This window comes from Galleria mellonella, unplaced genomic scaffold (assembly GCF_026898425.1).
Source record: "Galleria mellonella isolate WM207_F2 unplaced genomic scaffold, CSIRO_AGI_GalMel_v1 utg352, whole genome shotgun sequence".
In the NCBI taxonomy this organism is placed as follows: Eukaryota; Metazoa; Arthropoda; class Insecta; order Lepidoptera; family Pyralidae; genus Galleria; species Galleria mellonella.
In genome coordinates, this window is record NW_026442084.1 from 7,765,899 (window position 1) to 7,785,074 (window position 19,176).

The 19,176-nt window shown below is 35.6% G+C and overlaps 1 protein-coding gene across 2 annotated transcripts in view; it reads right to left on the bottom strand.

The window, feature by feature from the left end:
* LOC113510409 (chloride channel protein 2) overlaps positions 1-19,176 on the bottom strand; it is an 81,560-nt gene that overhangs the window by 34,113 nt on the left and 28,271 nt on the right. For both annotated transcript variants that reach the window (XM_052896964.1, XM_052896963.1), the window contains one exon: positions 731-893. In XM_052896964.1, the coding sequence (XP_052752924.1) occupies positions 731-893 (163 nt within the window). The remainder of the gene's footprint in view (positions 1-730; positions 894-19,176) is intronic.

Here is a 19,176-nt window from a genome sequence, read left to right on the forward strand (position 1 = left end):
TTTAAAAAGTCACGTAAAAAAATCCCGCCAATAAAGCAAATGACAATTGATTCTATATTTTTAAATATTTTTTTTTTTTTATTATGATATTGCCACTGTAGTGTAACTGGCCAGTTTCAAATGTATTTATGATTCTAATATTAAATATCAATATTGTGTACCGCAGAAACACTGATTAAAGTTCATTGACACTGTAGTATTTTTAACTATCGAATGCGATTTGCTTCAATTAATATGGTCTCATATTTTGATAAGTGATATAAGACTCTTTATTTGGCATAGCACACTGATGTCAAACCAATAACAGATTTTTAATTACTTCTGTAAAATGATAGTAAAAAAAAATATTGAGTATGAAATAGCAAATAAGCTGACCGCTTACTTGATCGAAAGCGGTAACCGCTGATTATAGGCATGAAAAGACCAGATAATTCACAGTAATGCCAATGGTACTCGTCAAGTGTCGCCATTCCTGAATATTGTAACATATTCAAACCAAAACAAAATTGCTTACATGCAGAATCACAAGTGGGATAGAAGAACCTCGCAGATGACTTGTATAAAGTCTCCGTCTAGTATTTTACTACTGCCGAGCAGCTGTTCCTCAGAGGAAAGGAGATCAAAATTTTATCTTGTAATTTTTAAGATTTTATTAAGTATTCTATTGTAATATTTTAGAGAGAGTATTTTTAAGAGAGTATTTTCTTGGCATTCTGATTCTAAAATTCACCTAGAACTTTGAAAAATTTTCCCCTGGGACGATGTTTCCCCGTCGCCTCTAACTCCTTCTGCCGAAGTTTGTCGTCTTTCCGTCTTTTCTTTCTCAGTCTCCGTAACCTTCTAGCTTCTTCTCTGGCCGCTTCACTGAGGTCGCGTTGGTAGCGACCATACATCTGAAAACGATAAGCTTAATTGTTGATATTTATCTATCTTCACACAGAGTTTTTTGGGGAGTAGGCAGAGAAAACTAAAATAAAAAAAAAAAAAACTAACTACTAAAGCTTACCAAAAATGCCTCTATCGTTATATATACTGCATGGCCGTAGCTAGCTTCTGACCTACCAAAAAGTTCTTTTGTCCTATCTTAAACTTACCCAAGTTTAAGGTAGGGCAAAAGAACTTTTCGGTACTAGCTACAGCCCGGATGTAGTGTTAATATTTATTATCAAGCGACATCCAAATCTTTGCAATGTTCTCACGCAGAGTATGTTTCCCGGTTCATTTCCGATAACATTAGGTCTTTCTAGGACAGAGTGAGTAAGCATTATTTGAGTTTGCTTGGAAACCCTCAACTCAGGTGACATTATGGTCGAATGTACATACATATAGGTACATTAATATATAGGCATTTATAATTATTTTCCTTAATCTGTTTAATTACTATTTCTAACTTACTGTATTTGCACACCTATTGTTTAACAATTAAGTTTGATACCCTAATAAAATTTGTTTTAAATATACTGTTTTCAGATATAGGATCATTTTATTATAATTATATAATTGTGTTTGTTGTATTTATTGCTTATGTTCTTCTATTACTTAGGTATGTTTTTAGATATATATGTATAACGGAAATTTAATTTACTATGAATTCGAAACAATTGTCGGAAACGATATTGTAAATTCATAATACACTCCTCGCAAAAATTAAGGGAACATAAAAATTTTTGAAATTTTTGGGTGATTTTCAACAGGCTGTATTTCAGTGAAAAATAATCGTACAGGAAATTTAAAAAAAGGGTTTTGAAGCTTGAAAACTCTAGTTTTCAGATTTTTTGGTGAAAAAATTTTTTGAGCTCCGGTTTCCATGCAATTCTTAAACAAAACTGAAAATATTTTTTTTTTCAAAATTTTCTAGGTTTCGTTTTTCACTCTATGGGCATGGAAAAATTTTTTCGAGCTACTCCATTGTATAGGTCTCTTAGCGTGTTTATTCAGCTTCAAAAATCGCTTTGGATGGCTCAATTACGACCATTTGTCTCCGAGATATCGAACTTTGAATGCAAAAGCATCCTTTTCCATTCAACTGCTAATATCTCTGGAACTACTGGTCGCACAGCAAGCGGGCGCCGAGTTTCTTTATCTGCATAAAATTTCCAATTAAGCACAGTCAAGAGTTAGTGAAGAAAAACATTTTTTCCACCTCTAACATTGAATTGAAAAAAGTGGAAAAAAGTGACTTTTTCTCCTTTTTTGGTTACTTGGCTGTATCTTCGCTAATATGGGCGGGAAAGCTAAGGTTTGAGGAAAATTTTACAGTCTATTGTTCCTTAAAGAACCCCTAAATCCCTGGAGCGATCGGTTCAACGGTTTTCCCGGACCAATTGATTGAAATTTTGGAAAAAATAAGGGAACAAGGTTTTTGTCCCTTAAACTCACCCTAATCCATTAAAAAATCAATAATTTCATTTGTTTTTCACTTTTTACTCATTTTTTTGTTTTTTAAAAATTCATTATCAAAAAAAAATCGAAAAAAATCAAGAAAATTTTTAAGAAAAAATTTTTTTTGAAAAGTCGAAAAAAGTTTACAAAAATTTTTTTTTTCGTTTTTAAGAAAATCAATGTTTTTGACAAAAACTTTGATTGATGATCGATTTACCGCCGGCATTAGCGTTACCCAAAGCATACCACGTGGAGAAACACACACACACACACTTTAGAAAATGAGTTTGGAGTCATTAAATACTGCGGAGCTGACGAACCACGGGGTCTCATTTCTTCTAAAAATTACTTACACAACACTAACACACACACTCTTCAGAAAATGAGTTTGGAGTCACGAAATACTGCGGAGCTGACGAACCACAGGGTCTCATTTTTTCTGAAGAATCCCATATCATAAACACGTGCGTAAGCACAAAAGAAGCGTAAATCCGACCGTGCAACCTCCACGTGGTATGCTTTGGGTAACGCTAATGCCGGCGGTAAATCGATCATCAATCAAAGTTTTTGTCAAAAACTTTGATTTCCTTAAAAACGAAAAAAAAATTTTTTTGTAAACTTTTTTCGACTTTTGAAAAAAAAAATTTTCTTAAAAATTTTCTTGATTTTTTTCGATTTTTTTTTTGATAATGAATTTTTAAAAAACAAAAAATTGAGTAAAAAGTGAAAAACAAATGAAATTATTTATTTTTGAATGGATTAGGTTGAGTTTAAGGGACAAAAACCTTGTTCCCTTATTTTTTCCAAAATTTCAATCAATTGGTCCGGGAAAAACCGTTGAACCAATCGCTCCAGGGATTTAGGGGGTTCTTTAAGGAACAATAGACTGTAAAATTTTCCTCAAACCTTAGCTTTCCCGCCCATATTAGCGAAGATACAGCCAAGTAACCAAAAAAGGAGAAAAAGTCACTTTTTTCCACTTTTTTCAATTCAATGTTAGAGGTGGAAAAAAATTTTTTCTTCACTAACTCTTGACTGTGCTTAATTGGAAATTTTATGCAGATAAAGAAACTCGGCGCCCGCTTGCTGTGCGACCAGTAGTTCCAGAGATATTAGCAGTTGAATGGAAAAGGATGCTTTTGCATTCAAAGTTCGATATCTCGGAGACAAATGGTCGTAATTGAGCCATATGAAGCTGAATATAAGAGACCTATATATATATATCGAAAAATTTTTTATGCCCATAGAGTGAAAAACGAAACCTAGAAAATTTTGAAAAAAAAATATTTTCATGTTTAAGAATTGCATGGAAACCGGAGCTCAAAAAATTTTTTCACCAAAAAATCTGAAAACTAGAGTTTTCAAGCTTCAAAACCCTTTTTTTAAATTTCCTGTACGATTATTTTTCACTGAAATGCAGCCTGTTGAAAATCACCCAAAAATTTCAAAAATTTTTATGTTCCCTTAATTTTTGCGAGGAGTGTATATATATATATATATATATATATATATATATATATATATATATATATATATATATATATATATATATATATATATATATATATATATATATATATATATATATATATATATATATATATATATATATATATATATATGAAGAAGCGTCGAAGAAGGGTCAATTTAAAAGTACCTGTTACCGTCGAGCGTGTATGAAAAGATTTATGAATGCGGAGAAAGCGAAATAGGTTTGTTTAAATCGGAAATAGTTTCTACCTACACCAATGGGATATAGGACATGTTTGTTGTATAATGTAAATAAAAGCTTTATGGAGTTTTTTTTTTGTTTAATCATTTATGTTAACCCGCTTTTTATATTATTATTATATATGTTATAATTTGTGTGCTGTAAGTAATGCAAATAAATTATCTATTTATCTATCTAAAAGTAATCGATGTATTCATTCTTTCTAATATAACATAAACAAGATTTTTATTTACAATTATCATTAAACAACTTAGTTTGAAGCGAGTTGCGACATCTGTTCAAAACTACTTGCATATATAATATGTCAAACTGTGGCGACGCGTCACGCGTAAGATCACACATGCATGAAAGTACATAAATAAGTAAACGTATAAAAACACACATGCGTTTCCTTAACGTGCTAACAAATTTTTTTAGCACAATTTAAGGCGACACGATTTTAGAAATCAGGGATTCAAGGTGAAGGTAAGGTCAATGTTTGTTATCAAAACAAAAACACGGAGTTATGTTATTAAACTTCAAGGAGACTTGTAATGAAATTTTCAAAAGATAAATGATTTCAATTCCTTTGTGTGGTATTTAAGTCATATATGGCAACACTGTCGTTCAGGATATTTTTTATTTTTTGTATAATAAGTTTTAATATTTGCACGCTTACAGTGTGGCAGAATAAGATTAGACTGTTTTTCTTGTAATATAACACGTATAAGAATGCACCTTATTCTAGCAAATAAATTAATTTAAATTCAAATTCTGTCAAAGAGAACGCACATGTTGAAAAGGTTAAAAACTTTAAGAAACAATAAAGTCACTATTAGGTTAGTTTAATAGAATATAGATGAATAAAGGAAAATTGGATATTGGGGTGTTTCATTTCCCACAAAGACACCACACATTGTAACATTTTTGTAAAACTTAACAAAATAGATTTAGTATTGGTGATAAAATCTTATTGAGACGAATTGAAACACTTGACTGCTAAATATGACGACAAAACCATGTACAAAAATCGTTTATTTTAGTACCTTCTCTCACGTTCCTATTTTTGCCAAGATGCAGTCGTGTTTGCATGGCTGTATTTGAAAAGTGAGATATAGCAGTGAAATTATAGAGTTCATATATATACCTATAATTTCATCCATTATTTGCCTCCATAAATATAACACCATAGTTTGGTTACAGAGTATGGAATGGAGCCATAAGACTATGTGTACGATCTCAGGATTGGCAACGCATAAAACAATCTGGGTGTCAAAGAATATACACTGTTCAAATGTATAGACAACGTTATCTACTTTCGATCGTGTGGTTCGTTTGCCATTTTAGACAACTTAAAAAAAAAACAAATTTTGTCAGGTGATAAAAAATCAGTTAAAGGAATTCTAAATGAATGCATTTTGCAACCAAGATAGGTCATTACCGTTTACGTGTAACACAATTATAGCGACAATTAAACGAGTGTGTGTGTGTGGGCGGAGCTATATTTAGAGATGCAATGCTAATACAGTGGGCTTTTGTACTTTAATCTATATATACACATATAAATTAAATAAATTACTTCTATATGGTGTATCAGGATAAAATATACACCAGATTTTAAGTTAAACTCTCAGTAACATAACTATAAAGACTTCATGAATGGAGACAAATTGAAATTTGGCGCAGTATTTTTGCGTGACGCCAGAACAATTTTTGTTTATAGAATTTAGAATGGCAAACAACCTGACGGCCCACCTGATGGAAAGTGGTAATCGTCGCCTATAGACATGGGCAGTACCATGGATATAATAGAGTATACTGTTTCACCCATGATACCCCCCATGCGTTGCCATTCCTGAGGACTCTATGTTATTCCTCTGTACCCAGTAAATTGCGCCATAACCCTTGAAACATAGCCATGCAAAAGCTTTGTTTTAGCAATCCTTTTGTACAGTCTCAGTCTTGAATTCCATCAGAGAACATATCAAAAGATAAGTACCTCTATTCCAAATATTATTTCATAAAACAAGTGCTATAATGAAAGGTGCGTAATGGAGCAAATTTGTTTTAGCCTTAGGTATCTTGCACAACGTTCCACAATTATGCTTAAAATGTATTATTGTGGTATATTTACTTAAGCAAATTATGAATCAAAAATACAGATGAAATAATAACCTTCATTTTGGAATTGGTTAATAAAGTCTATTACCCTAAAAAAACCTTAATACATCGTATATTAAAGTTTCTTCAGGGTTGACAACGCGCACGTGACTCCCATAGTGTTTACAGACGTCCATAGGCTAAAGTGATCGTTTACCATCAGACAGGCTGTATGCTTGGTTGCCACCTTTGTGATATAAAAGAAGGTACTGTTTACAATAGTGGTGTAAAAATATTTGATTAATTTTAACTTACTAATAAGCTACTTTTATTTTCTTTGCTTTACCTAATTCGTCGAAGGCTAACCGCGCCATCCGCGTGAGTACTCGTGTAGCGTTATCTAAACCATTCGCAAACCCACTAATCCTTCTATTAGTCTACTGTGTGTAATTTTATACTTATCTAAGATTAAAAATACCTTTACAAAGCTGTTCATCCGAAGTTTTCTCCGTTAATCTTGTATCAATAATAAACACAAGTGCTGGCCAGCTCTAAGTCGCTTAGTAAGTTGTGAAATAGGCAATATTTGTTACTGGATACTAATTGAAACAGTATTTTGGGCTTTACCGCCATCTACCGGATCTGTTTCTTAGCAGGGAAGCTGTTTTTTTTATTGGATGGTAATGGAGTGTTAACCTTGCTTACGCTAATGGTATACGCTGGCGGGACACCAGTGACGGATGATAGGTATGATAAAAAGGCAGGTCAGTTAGCCCACCGCGAAGAATACACCTGGAATTCAGCACGATGGTTTCCAGGGTGAACCACGTGGAGGTCGACTTGACAAGGTATAAGGCAACAGTACTAGTAGTCTACATTAGTAACAATCCCTTCCCCCAAGGTATACGCAGTTAACCCAGCGTGTGACTTTATTATAAAGAATCAATGGATGTAGGTGGCTCAAAACCGTTCCTTATGTCCTTTATCTCCCTATAGGGAGACCAAGTCAGTTGTAAACAATTATCGATTGAAATTATGACGAAGCTGAAGTAAGCATATTTTATTCATAAGTATATAACTGCAATGGACAACTAGGATACTCTGGGGGAAAGGGATTGTCAGGAATGAGGGTCTAATAGCTCCTTTGCTAACTTGCTTTCATCCTCACGTATCGTCCATTACTGGTGCTCCGTCAGCGTATACAGATAACTCAGGCGTAGATATCATTTTTCATTAGAGGGAGACTTTGTACAAAAGTCGATTGCTTGGGTACCTCTGTCCCATTCGTGTTTCTACCGTGAAGCAGTTGTTTGCATGGCTGTGTTTCGGTTTGAAGGGTGGGATATGGCGTGAATTTACAGGGTACAGAGGAATAACACCTGAGTCCTCAGGAATGGCAACGCATGGGGGGTACCATGGGCGAAACAGTATATTCTGTTATGTCCATGGTGCTGCTCATGTCTATAGGGGACGGTTACCACTTTCCATCAGGTGGGCCGTCAGATTGTTTGCCATTCTAAGTTGTATAAAAAAAATCATTCTTTTATTATCCATTAAAAAAACAAGGATAATCTTTATGTTGATTCCTGCAGACAAAACCGCGAATAATAGTTAGTAAATTATAATACATACTTAACGAGCGAGTAAACACAATCACGAGTTCCAATTTATCCTCGCTGTGCACACAGAGGCGAAATAAACAGAGTAATTATGTAAACTATCGTCACAGAATAAATAATAGTACAATAATGTTATGGGGAACTGGGACTAGAGGCCCCAGTACTAGCAATATACCAGACAGGTCGATAGAGGTATTCGTCGCAACGGGCCTAGTCATACCCTTACTTCATCCTTACTCATCAGCCGTCTAGGTACTTAGAGAAAACTGCAAATTGGAGGGGGGAAGGGGCTTGTTAATTTTTTATACAACTTAGAATGGCAAACAAGCTGGGCCGTCGCCCATCTGATGGAAAGTGGTAACCGTCGCCTATAGACATGAGCAGTACCATGGACATAACAGAGTATACTGTTTCGCCCATGATACCCCCCATGCGTTGCCATTCCTGAGGACTCAGGTGTTATTCCTCTGTATCCAGTAAATTCACGCCATATCCCACCTTTCAAACCGAAACACAGCCATACAAACACAACTGCTTCACGGTTGAAACACGAATGGGACAAAGGTACCCAAGCAATCGACTTTTGTACAAAGTCTCCCTCTGGTAATTGGGTCTAACAACTCCATCGCTAGAAATACTGCTGGACATTAGCTTTCCCCATCAGAGGAGTTTTGCCAGTAAATGCCACGCTTAGATATTTTAAGAGGGACGCTGTAGTCCATTCCTCGCCCTCCCTTAGTCGCTTCTTACGATGCCTACTGGAAATGAAGGGGAGGCCCATTCTATATATCTTTAGTAATATTATAGAAAGATTTGATTGTTCATAATGGATAAACTCAAAAATTGCTTAACTGATTTAAAAAATCCTTTCACCTGTAGAAAGCTTTACATTATCAGCGAGTATTAGGATATATATATAATATTAAATTTCAAAAATTCAAAATTTCTTTATTCATGTAGGTCTATTACAGACTCTTATGACATGTCAAATCTACCGTCAGTTCGGAATGATTTCGAGATGAGAGAAGAACTGACAAGAGACTCGTCTCGTATTCTTTTCAAATATATTTTATACATGTTTACAATAATACAGATTCATTTTTAAATCGAAATTTGGGAGAATAGAGTGACCGCCAGCATATGCTGTTATTTTTGAAAATTCAATCTATTCGTGCAAATCGGAGCTGTATGACTAGTGTTTTATAAAGTATATTTTCTATAGACAAATAATAATTGGATAACAATTTGCGGTTGCGACCACGATTGTTCGTGTTTTATAACCTTACTGACAATTCCTTCGTATCTCCGATTGCAAACATTGTTTGAAAATATTTTCAAACGCTACCACTGCATTTGGGAATTTTAAAATAGATTTACATTTTGTTCAGGGTGAAGGGAGGGTTTTTTTTATGGGTGAAAATGATATGGTAACCCCGCCTGCGCTAACGGGATACGCTGGCGGAGCACCAGTGAAGGGTGATCGATGAGAATGAAAACAGGCCAGTTAGCCCATCATGATGAATTCATTAGGAATTAACCATGATAGTTTCCAGGGAGAATCGCGAGGAGGTCGACTTGGTTGGGTATATTGCTAGCAATGGGATTCTCAGTCTCCATTACTAACAATATACCCTGTCAAATCGACCTCCACGTGACCGCCCTGGAAACCATCGTGCTGAATTTCTGGTGTATTCACCACGATGGGCTAACTGACCTACTCTTTCATTCTCATCTGTCATCCCTTACTGGTGCCTCACCAGTGTATACCGTTAGCGCAGGCGGCATTACCATTCCATTTTATCCTATTACTACTTTTTTTGTGGTGAGGCTAGGCTTTATAGCTGTTTGGTTCGCATACCTGATAGTTTAGAAGTAAAATCGTAAATAAAGACACGAATATATTATTTCTATTTTTATATAGGTTAATGTAACAAATACTTAAAAGCAATAAAAATGTTAATTTATTGCTTCTAAATATATTGTTGTTTTAAAATGGGTTTTAAACGAGAAGCTATTATACATTCTGTTGAAGTATTCTTATTTAAAAACATATTCAATAAGATTGGTAACTGTCGCATTTATAACTTGGCGTGAATTTACTGGGTACAGAGGAATAACACCTGAGTCCTCAGGAATGGCAACGCATGGGGGGTATCATGGACAAAACAGTATACTCTGTTATGTGCATGGTACTGCTCATGTCTATAGGCGACGGTTACCACTTTCCATCAGGTGGGCCGTCAGCTTGTTTGCCATTCTAAGTTGTATATAAAAAAAACTTTAAACAAGACTAGCTGTATTCCGCGGGTTTGCTCGTATCTATAAATTATCCCATATTCTAGCTTGGATATAACCCCTGCGTGTCTCAAATCCCATTCAAATCCGTCTAGTACTTTTTGCGTGAAAGAGTAACAAACATGCATCTATCCTCGCAAACTTTCGCGTTTATAGATAACTAGGTTTTACCCGTGACTTTGTTCGTGTGACCGGGATGTGTTCACTGAGCGTGATAAAAAGTAGCTTATCTTTATTCATCCCTTATAGTACACGTATAGAAAATTTCATAGTCACTGCTAAATCTGTAGAGGTGCTAAGAGGTAACAAACAAACAAATTCACTTTCACATTTCATTAATATAATAAAATTGCAACTTGACAATGTATGTATATGGGAGATATTTAAGAAAAAAAATATATGACGAGATCTTAGTAAGTTCAATAGACGCCGAAACAGTTTTTTTTTTATCTGTCTGTTGTTTCGATATCGTGCTTGAACTACTGAACCAAATTGGATGCAGTTTAAATAAAATGGTAACTAGTCGATGTCTCTACATGGGAGATATTAAAAAAAAAATATGAGGTAGGTGTCTTATAAAGACCAATAGATGCTAAATATATAATTTTTAGAAATTTTGCCAATCTGACACGTCTTACGTCTCTTCTGGCATCACATGAAAATTACTGCATCAAATTGAATGCGATTTTCGCTGTTGTATTCCTCGATCCAATATCATCATAAAAATTAAGATTACTCTGTCAAGAGTGTACGACTGAAGAGAGATTCCTGAAGGTCCAACTTAAAAACTGGTGTATGTTTAAGCTAAATACACTATTTTTTCTTTTCTAAAAAGGTGGCAATCAAGCATACAGCATTTAGAACAGAAATTTAAAAGTGTAACTGTTGAGTTTCTTGCTGGCTCTTCTCAACAGATAACAACTTGCCAAACTTAGCAGTAGATTTAAAAAAATGACTATTTAAAAGCGCTTATCAACAAGTTTATTTGACTTATATCTGGAGTCCAAAATATCTGGTACCAAGCCGGCTTCAGATTTGTTTGGGAAATGAAAATTCTCAATAATACATTAGTAAAAATTTGTGAGAAACAGAGAATTGGATGATTTAATTAAATCAAATGCAACAGTAGTACAGGACGTAGGTATCAAATAGCTTAAGAATAATATACTCATAACACCTGCTTAGAGCTGATTAAACAATTGTGTCACGGGACAGGCATCCCGGTATACCGTGGGACGGAGGATACACAGTCTGATTAGGTAAATTTCACAATTGGCCGTGCCAATTTGTCTGTAAAGTTTAATAATTTAGATCCGAGCGATTCCTTTGCTTGTAAAGTTGTGATCTCCGTTTCGGTTTACTTGCATTTGACGAACTCAGTAGTAGAGTGGTTTAACAAACCGCCTCGACTTCACATGGTTGCGAGTTCAATCCCCGTAGAATATTAACATTAGTTATCATCATACCAGCCTTTAACTGTCCACTGCTGAACATAAGCTTCTCCCTTAGGGGGTCTTGCCAGTAGTTGCCACGCTTGGCAGTATTGGCGACAGCAGTTAGGCTTTAGAAATGTTTTAAGAAGGACGCTGCTATCTATACCTCGCCCTCCTTAGTCGCTTTTTACGATACCCAGGGGGAAAAAGAGGTGGCCTATTCTATGACGACCTCAATCGCGAAGGAGGGCCTCATCGACGATCCACTATCATTATAAAAACCATGACGGAACCACCAAACATCACCAAAGTCTAATCGCGGTTGCCAAGTCGACTGTCAAACGTGGGGGGAAAGGGACTGTTAGTAATGGGGTCTAATAACCCTATTACTAGCAATATATCCTCTCAGGTTGACCTCCACGCGGTTCCCCCTTGAAACCATCATGTGTAATTCTTGTCGAATTCATCATGGTGGGCCAACTAACCTGCATTCATTCTCACTTATCATCTTCCACTGGTGTCTCGTCGGTATATACCGATAGCGCGGGCGGGGTTACCAATCCATTTTAACCCATTAAAAAAAAAGACTGTCAAGCGTGACAACTACTAGCACCTCCCCCCACCCCTCTCTTGGGCAGGCCTATGTTCAGCAGTGGACAGGTAACAGAGAAATAACACCTGAGTCCTCAGGAATGGCAACGCATGGGGGGTATCATGGGCGAAACAGTATACTCTGTTATGTCCATGGTACTGCTCATGTCTATAGGCGACGGTTACCACTTTCCATCAGGTGGGCCGTCAGGTTGCTTGCCATTCTAAGTTGTATAAAAAAAAATGACGATACGAAATACACAAGATATACTAAAATCAAATTAATATAGCATTTTTTATACATAGATAATATAATGTAAGAGATTATAATGAAGTACCGCGTTCGTGATTCACTGTTCACCTCGAAGGTTGACTGGTAGAGAATGCTACTAGCATTAACTCCGACTTTTATACCATATTTTCATTTGGTCAATAAAGTTATTCAAATATATAAATAACATCCCGATTAACTTCCAGAGATTCATCACGATGGGCTAACTGATCTAAGTTCATCCTCACCTATCACTGCACACTGGTCCCGCCTGCGCTATCGGTATACGCTGGCGGGGTTACCAGTCAACTTTTATCTCTAAAAAACTAAGAACAATAATGATAATCTACTTCGTTCTGAAGTCGGTTAAAAATAACTCTATGTATATAACAACAACATACAAACTAGTACATGATTGATGCTTAGTTTTTTTTCTTTATCATTTTATCTCATCATCACGACCATGTCTGCGCTTGTTAATTTCCGTCGTTTTCGGGGATCTTATCATTGTAACGGTAGCTGCCGGATTGTTGTAATGAGGTTGTATGATTGGACGACGCTGATAAAGTTAACAGATAGCTGTATGACTGATTAGAGGCGTTAAAATAGTTAAAGGAGTCCGTGCAAATGAGAAAAGGTGTTGACTAGCAATCTTCAATAGCAAATAATCTATAATTTTAACTTGAATAGTAGTTAATAACGAACTTATGAACATTATAATAGAAGGTAAGATAGAAGGAAGGAGGGGAAGAGGGAGACCGAGGCATCGTTACATCAGGCAGATCAAGGAAGGAGTTGGTGTCGTGTCGTATCAAGAGGTGAAGAGACTCGCTGAAAATCGTAGTGAGTGGCAAGAGCTCCACCGAAAAGAGCGCAGCTCTTAAATAGGATAGATAGATAGTAGTTAATACTTTTGCTATACTTTCTTACTTTTGGAAATAAAAATTTACTACAATTATCCACTAGGCTATACAATTGGGCAAAATCTTACACTTTTTAATACTTGAATTTTAATAACAACCCAACGACTTATCTTATGGAAGAGATTGTTAGTAATTACAAGTACTATTGCTAGCAATATTGTCCCTGTCAGGTTGACCTCCACATACCTCCCCCCCATCCCGGAAACCATTTTTTGTGCAGATAATATGCGTTATCTTTGCTAATTCTAAACTGATTTAGATAAATAAAAAAAAAAAAACAATATTTGCGTCTTCAGTACATACATACAGGTACAGTTACAAGCAAAAGGTCTTTAAGGTTGTACAGTACAAATTAATATAAAGACACACAGAGCTTATAAAAAGATTTTAACAATTATGTTTGCAATCGTTAGGGTGCTCTACTTCCTCATACACTTTCACATTTATATCGTAAAAGGTTGTATAATTTTTTATTTATTTATTTATTGCAACAAACAGTCACTTAAAAAATAATACTAAAATATACAATACAGTTATACAAAAATAGACATTACAATACCAATAATAGTATTTTAAATATAGAGTTATTATTCATGAAGTCCCATAAAAATACGCAAGAAATTTAATAACAAATCCAAATCACCAATACATACTCGTGTAAGTATCAAAGACGAAAAAAAGAAGATGCGCCAATATAATTTAAACATACAAGTTTTTGAGTTAATTAAGAAATAGTTAAGAATTGTAAGGATTATCCTTGTCTTTTACTTAATGTCGTACTATCATTGTATTTCTGTGATTGAGAGATATTTGATTGTTCACTTAGCGATAGTTTCCGCAAATTACAACAGGCACATACCGTCATCACGTGGTATCACGTGTTCTTACCGTCACCACGCAACGTCAAGCTTTTCATTACGATTTTCTATTTATTCGTTCACAATCATTTCAGCTTTCAACTATCCACTGCTGAATATATGCCTCCCGCTCAGGAGGTTTTACCAATAGTTGGCTTGGCAGGCGGATTGGCAATCTCAGTTAGGCTTTGGAGATGTTTTAATAGAGACGCTGCTGCCCGTCCCTCGCCCTCCCTTAATCAACTCTAACGAAACCCACGGTAAATGAAGGGGTGAACCATCACATGCCGGGACCACATGTCATGATTCAGGCTAACTGATTTGATTTCATCCTCACCCATTATCTATTCATCAGCGTATCATGGTTTCTAGTCCACTTCATCAATTAAATTGGAGTGGTAAACTTGGTGATAAATATTAGTATAATAAAAAAAAGTAGTCTATGGAGTATTGAGCAGTTGTCCCCATTTTCAGAGTCCAGTAAGTGGCGTAAACGGGATGGTCACGGCTAAGGACTATCTAAGGATCGTGTGGGACGACTAACCTCGTCAAGGCGTCAAGATAGGCATCTAATGTCAAATGCATGATGCATCTAGCCCAGTTCTCCTTGCACCTACAAACGAATGTGAACCTAAACTCGTTGATTAAGGTTTTATAATTACTTTACGTTGGGATCGTACGATTTCTAAGGATCGAATGTCAAATGCTAGTTGATATTCGAGACGGATAGAATTTTGCATACTATTTTAGCAGCGAAATATGTTGAATTTTAATATACAGGCGTGCAATAATTATGCAAGGGTCACATTTGTCACTATCCCTATTTAGGTATTGACCTTATATTGGTTTGAAATAATTTCAGACATCATATTAAACGTCACGTATTTTTAAGTACTATTCAAAAAGGACAAAGTTCTCACTTATCTGTTTCCAAATAATTTCAAAACTGTGGCATGTCGATCAATCACGAGTACAATTTAAGCGTTGGCTTGACTATGGTCTAAAGATCTCGAGATCAAATCCCAGCAAAAACCTTAATTCATGTGTAGATCAGTATGAAAATAATTATCGTTTACTTCGTGCACCGGAGGGCAAGTGAAATTGTCGTTGAGTAAGCCATATCCCTTGACTTCGTTTATAATGAAACAACCTAATTACTCTTGTTACCACAAAATCACCATAGTCGTTAAATATTTCAACACTGACTAACTAAAATCACATAACTTAAAATGTTAAATCTAGAAATGTTAATTTAGAATTTCCCGATTTAATAAGAACTTCCCGAATTTACTACATAGACGGGAAATAATAGACCAAAAGCCTGTTTTATGCGAATTATACTTGAGCTCCTTCATCGTTAATACCGTAGTCAACATTATCACAATTGGCCTACAGCAGTCCACTGCTAGATATAGGCCTCTCCCGAGGTACAAGGAAGCAGTTGTGTATGTATGGCTGTGTTACGTTTTGAACGGTAGGGTAGGATATAGCAGTGAATTTACAGGGTACAGAGGAATAGCACCTGAGTCCTCAGGAATGGCAACCCATGGGGGTTTATCATGGGCGAAACAGTTTGCTTTGTTATGTTCACGGTACTGCTCATGTTTATAGGCGACAGTTACCAGTTTCCATCAGGTGAGTAGTAAGCTTGTTTGCCATTCTAATGCGAATAAAAAAAGAAAAGGTACGGGATTCGTTTCATTTGCAGTTTACATTGGGAACGTTTAGAAACTGTACTAATACTTTAATATAACATTCTCAGCGTAAGTGATCTTATGAACTCTGTGGTCTATGAAACAGGAAAGTCTATGAAATAGAAAGTTAATACTACTAAACCTTTCAGGCTTCAAGGCTTCAGCTCCCTGGTTCGCGTCAGGCAAAATCACAGCCAACTGCTTGAGCACAACAGTATTCATTCATTTGTACAAACTTGTGAGAATTAAGGAAAATCTGTTATTTAACTAAACGTTTAAAACATTTGAGTAACTGTTGGCAATTATGCTAATGGCGATCAGTGGCAGCGCAACATTAAACGACATTCAGTTGTGGTCGTGGCATGAAAACAAGAACGCGGTTAATGTGGATACTGAGTGTGGAATGTAACTTCCTCGAACCAACTCTCATTTATTTTTATTTATTTACCTTTTATAACCAGTCAATAATACAAAACATAAATTTTTACATAAATTTTTTATAGTATTTACCAATGGAGGATTTTGGGGACAACCCACCACTAGATGGAGTGACGACCTGAAATGCATTGCAGAGAGTCAATGGATGCAGGTGGCATAGGACCGTTCTCTATGGCAGTCTATGAGGGAGGATTATGTCCAGAAGTGGACGAATAAAGGTTGAAATGATGAATGATGATATATATTTTTTATACAACGAAGGTGGCACACAAGCATAAAGCCTGTCTGATGGTAAACGGTTACTATAACCTATGGACGCTTGCGATACTAGGAACGTCACACGCATGTTGCCGACCCTGAAGAAGCCTTTAATACTCTTTTTGAAAAACTCCATACTGTTGTCTCTAGGAAAAACCTTGCAAGGGGACCTGCAACCTTGCAACCTCTTTTCATAGCCTGAGCATATGTTGCAGTAATAAATTACCAGATCCATGGTACCAATAGCTTTTAATCATCTTGGTTAAATCAATATGATTACTATTCGTGTGAGTTTCACCCTTTGGTGTCAATGGTTTCTAAACCCTTTACGTGACTTTACGTATTGCGTAAAGCACAAAGCAGTGATCATCGTTTAACGGAGCCAAATATTCAGAAATCATGGCCATCAGATTGGGCTGACTGAACTGTTTTCATCCTCACCTAACATTTCATACTGGTACCCTGTCAGCGTAAAACAGTAAACCAAACATTAGTGAAAAAGAAATATGACCTTATTAATTTACCTACCTTTTTAATGACATTCAAGTAGTTTCTGAATAACTAAAGAACATCCATTCATGTTTACAAACTTTCACATTTACCATATAAATAGGATTCAATCACTATACAAATGAAGTGGCAAGCATAGTTACTGCAAATAAAATACATAATTGCAACAAACAATTACGTAGCACAGTTATTTTTGGAGTGTCATCAAGATTTACATAATTAGATCAAGTGCAGCACTCACTGCATAGTGCATGTATGGCAGACGTCTAAGTAAACGTAAACAAGGTTCATTTGTTTAATACTTACAACAATATGTGCTCATCTCAGCAAATATTCATATTCAAGTTGTTTTAAGGTGGAGTTAGACCAAGTGAACGAATTGCAGTTTAATTTATTCTAAATTTTAAACTACTTCATAAAGGAGTCTAAATTTCTTACAGTCAATAGAAATTCATTCATTCATTCTTTTTTCATAAAGTTTAAAGTTGGTGCCGTTTATATATTTTTATGTTTAAAAAAAGCTGTTTCTTTTGAGGATACGTGCATTATATGCAGGATACAAGTGGTGCAAGATCGTGCTATGTGACGGAATATAGGAGAGACTTATATTCAATAGCGGATGATGGATGGATTGTAATGATGATGATAATGATACGTAGATGACATTTTTTTCTAAGGCTATGACCAAAACACGTACAGAGGCGTTGTTAGTAAATAGCCTATTTGGTGAAAAATCCTCTTATTATTATAAATATTCGACAGGAAATTCACTCTTATACCTTAGAGCCTAAATGGTCGCTTACAACGCGGTTTTAGAGTTGTTTTCTTCCACGAATGCTCAGGTTATAGAATGAGCTCTCTGTAGAAATTTTTCCAAGAGACTACAGCATAGGGTTCTTTAAAAAAAGGTGTAAAGAGGTTGTTTCAGGGTCGACAACGCGTGCGTAATACCCCTGGTATTGCAGGCATTCATAGGCTACGATAATTTTTTACCATTAGGTGGCCCGTATGCTTATTTGCCACTTTAGTGGTTTAAAAAAATTATTTAGTGATGATTGATTTTGAATCAAATTCATGCGGGTAAAGCCGCGAGAAATAGCTAGCATGATATAAACCTTTTACAACAAGGAACCACGTTTGCAACTGTTACAAGTTTCAAGATCAATAGATTGGACTGTGCATTGAGTCAAAAAAATTTTCTCATTGTAACAAAACCACAATAAAACTAGAATGAAACCATCCTAAACATGAAACCTTTCGATCAAAACAAAAAACAGGCATTAAAATTAGAAAACGCTTGATGCCCCTTAATGAATTAAAGTTAATTATTTAAATTGCAAGAATACTCGTAGAACACTTAATATAATGTTAAGATACGTGTGATTTATGTATCCTGAATGAGATTACGTGACTCATTTATTGTTGTCATATGACTTTGTTTTGTATTGGCAATCTGTCACTATGTAACTTTACGTGTTCGCAACCACAGCATACCATTTATACGGCCACTCGTCCAATTTTAATCAAATTTAACGTAAAAATCGACAGTTTTTTTTTATACAATTAGAATGGCAAACAAGCTGACGGCCCATCTGATGGAAAGTAATAACCGTCGCCTATAGACATGAGCAGTACCATGGACATAATAGAGTATACTGTTTCGCCCATGATACCCCCCATGCGTTGCCATTCCTGAGGACTCAGGTGTTATTCCTCTGTACCCAGTAAATTCACGCCATGTCCCACCCTTCAAACCGAAACACAGCCATGCAAACACAGCTGCTTCACGGTTGAAACACGAATGGGACAGAGGTACCCAAGCAATCGATTTTTGTACAAATTCTCCCTCTGGTAAAGTTAAAGAAAGGACGATATTTTTGTAGAGATATAATATCCGGTATCTATATATTGAGTTCTTCTGGATGTTGATGGCCACCCATAACGATATCGCCAATACCAGTCGGATATCTATATTCATTACGAGCGGACACTTCTTTTGGATATTATATATTGGAAAACCGATATACAATCTGTGTCGAAAATATCTGTGGGGCAATATATGTATAGATATTGTAATAACGATATATAGATATT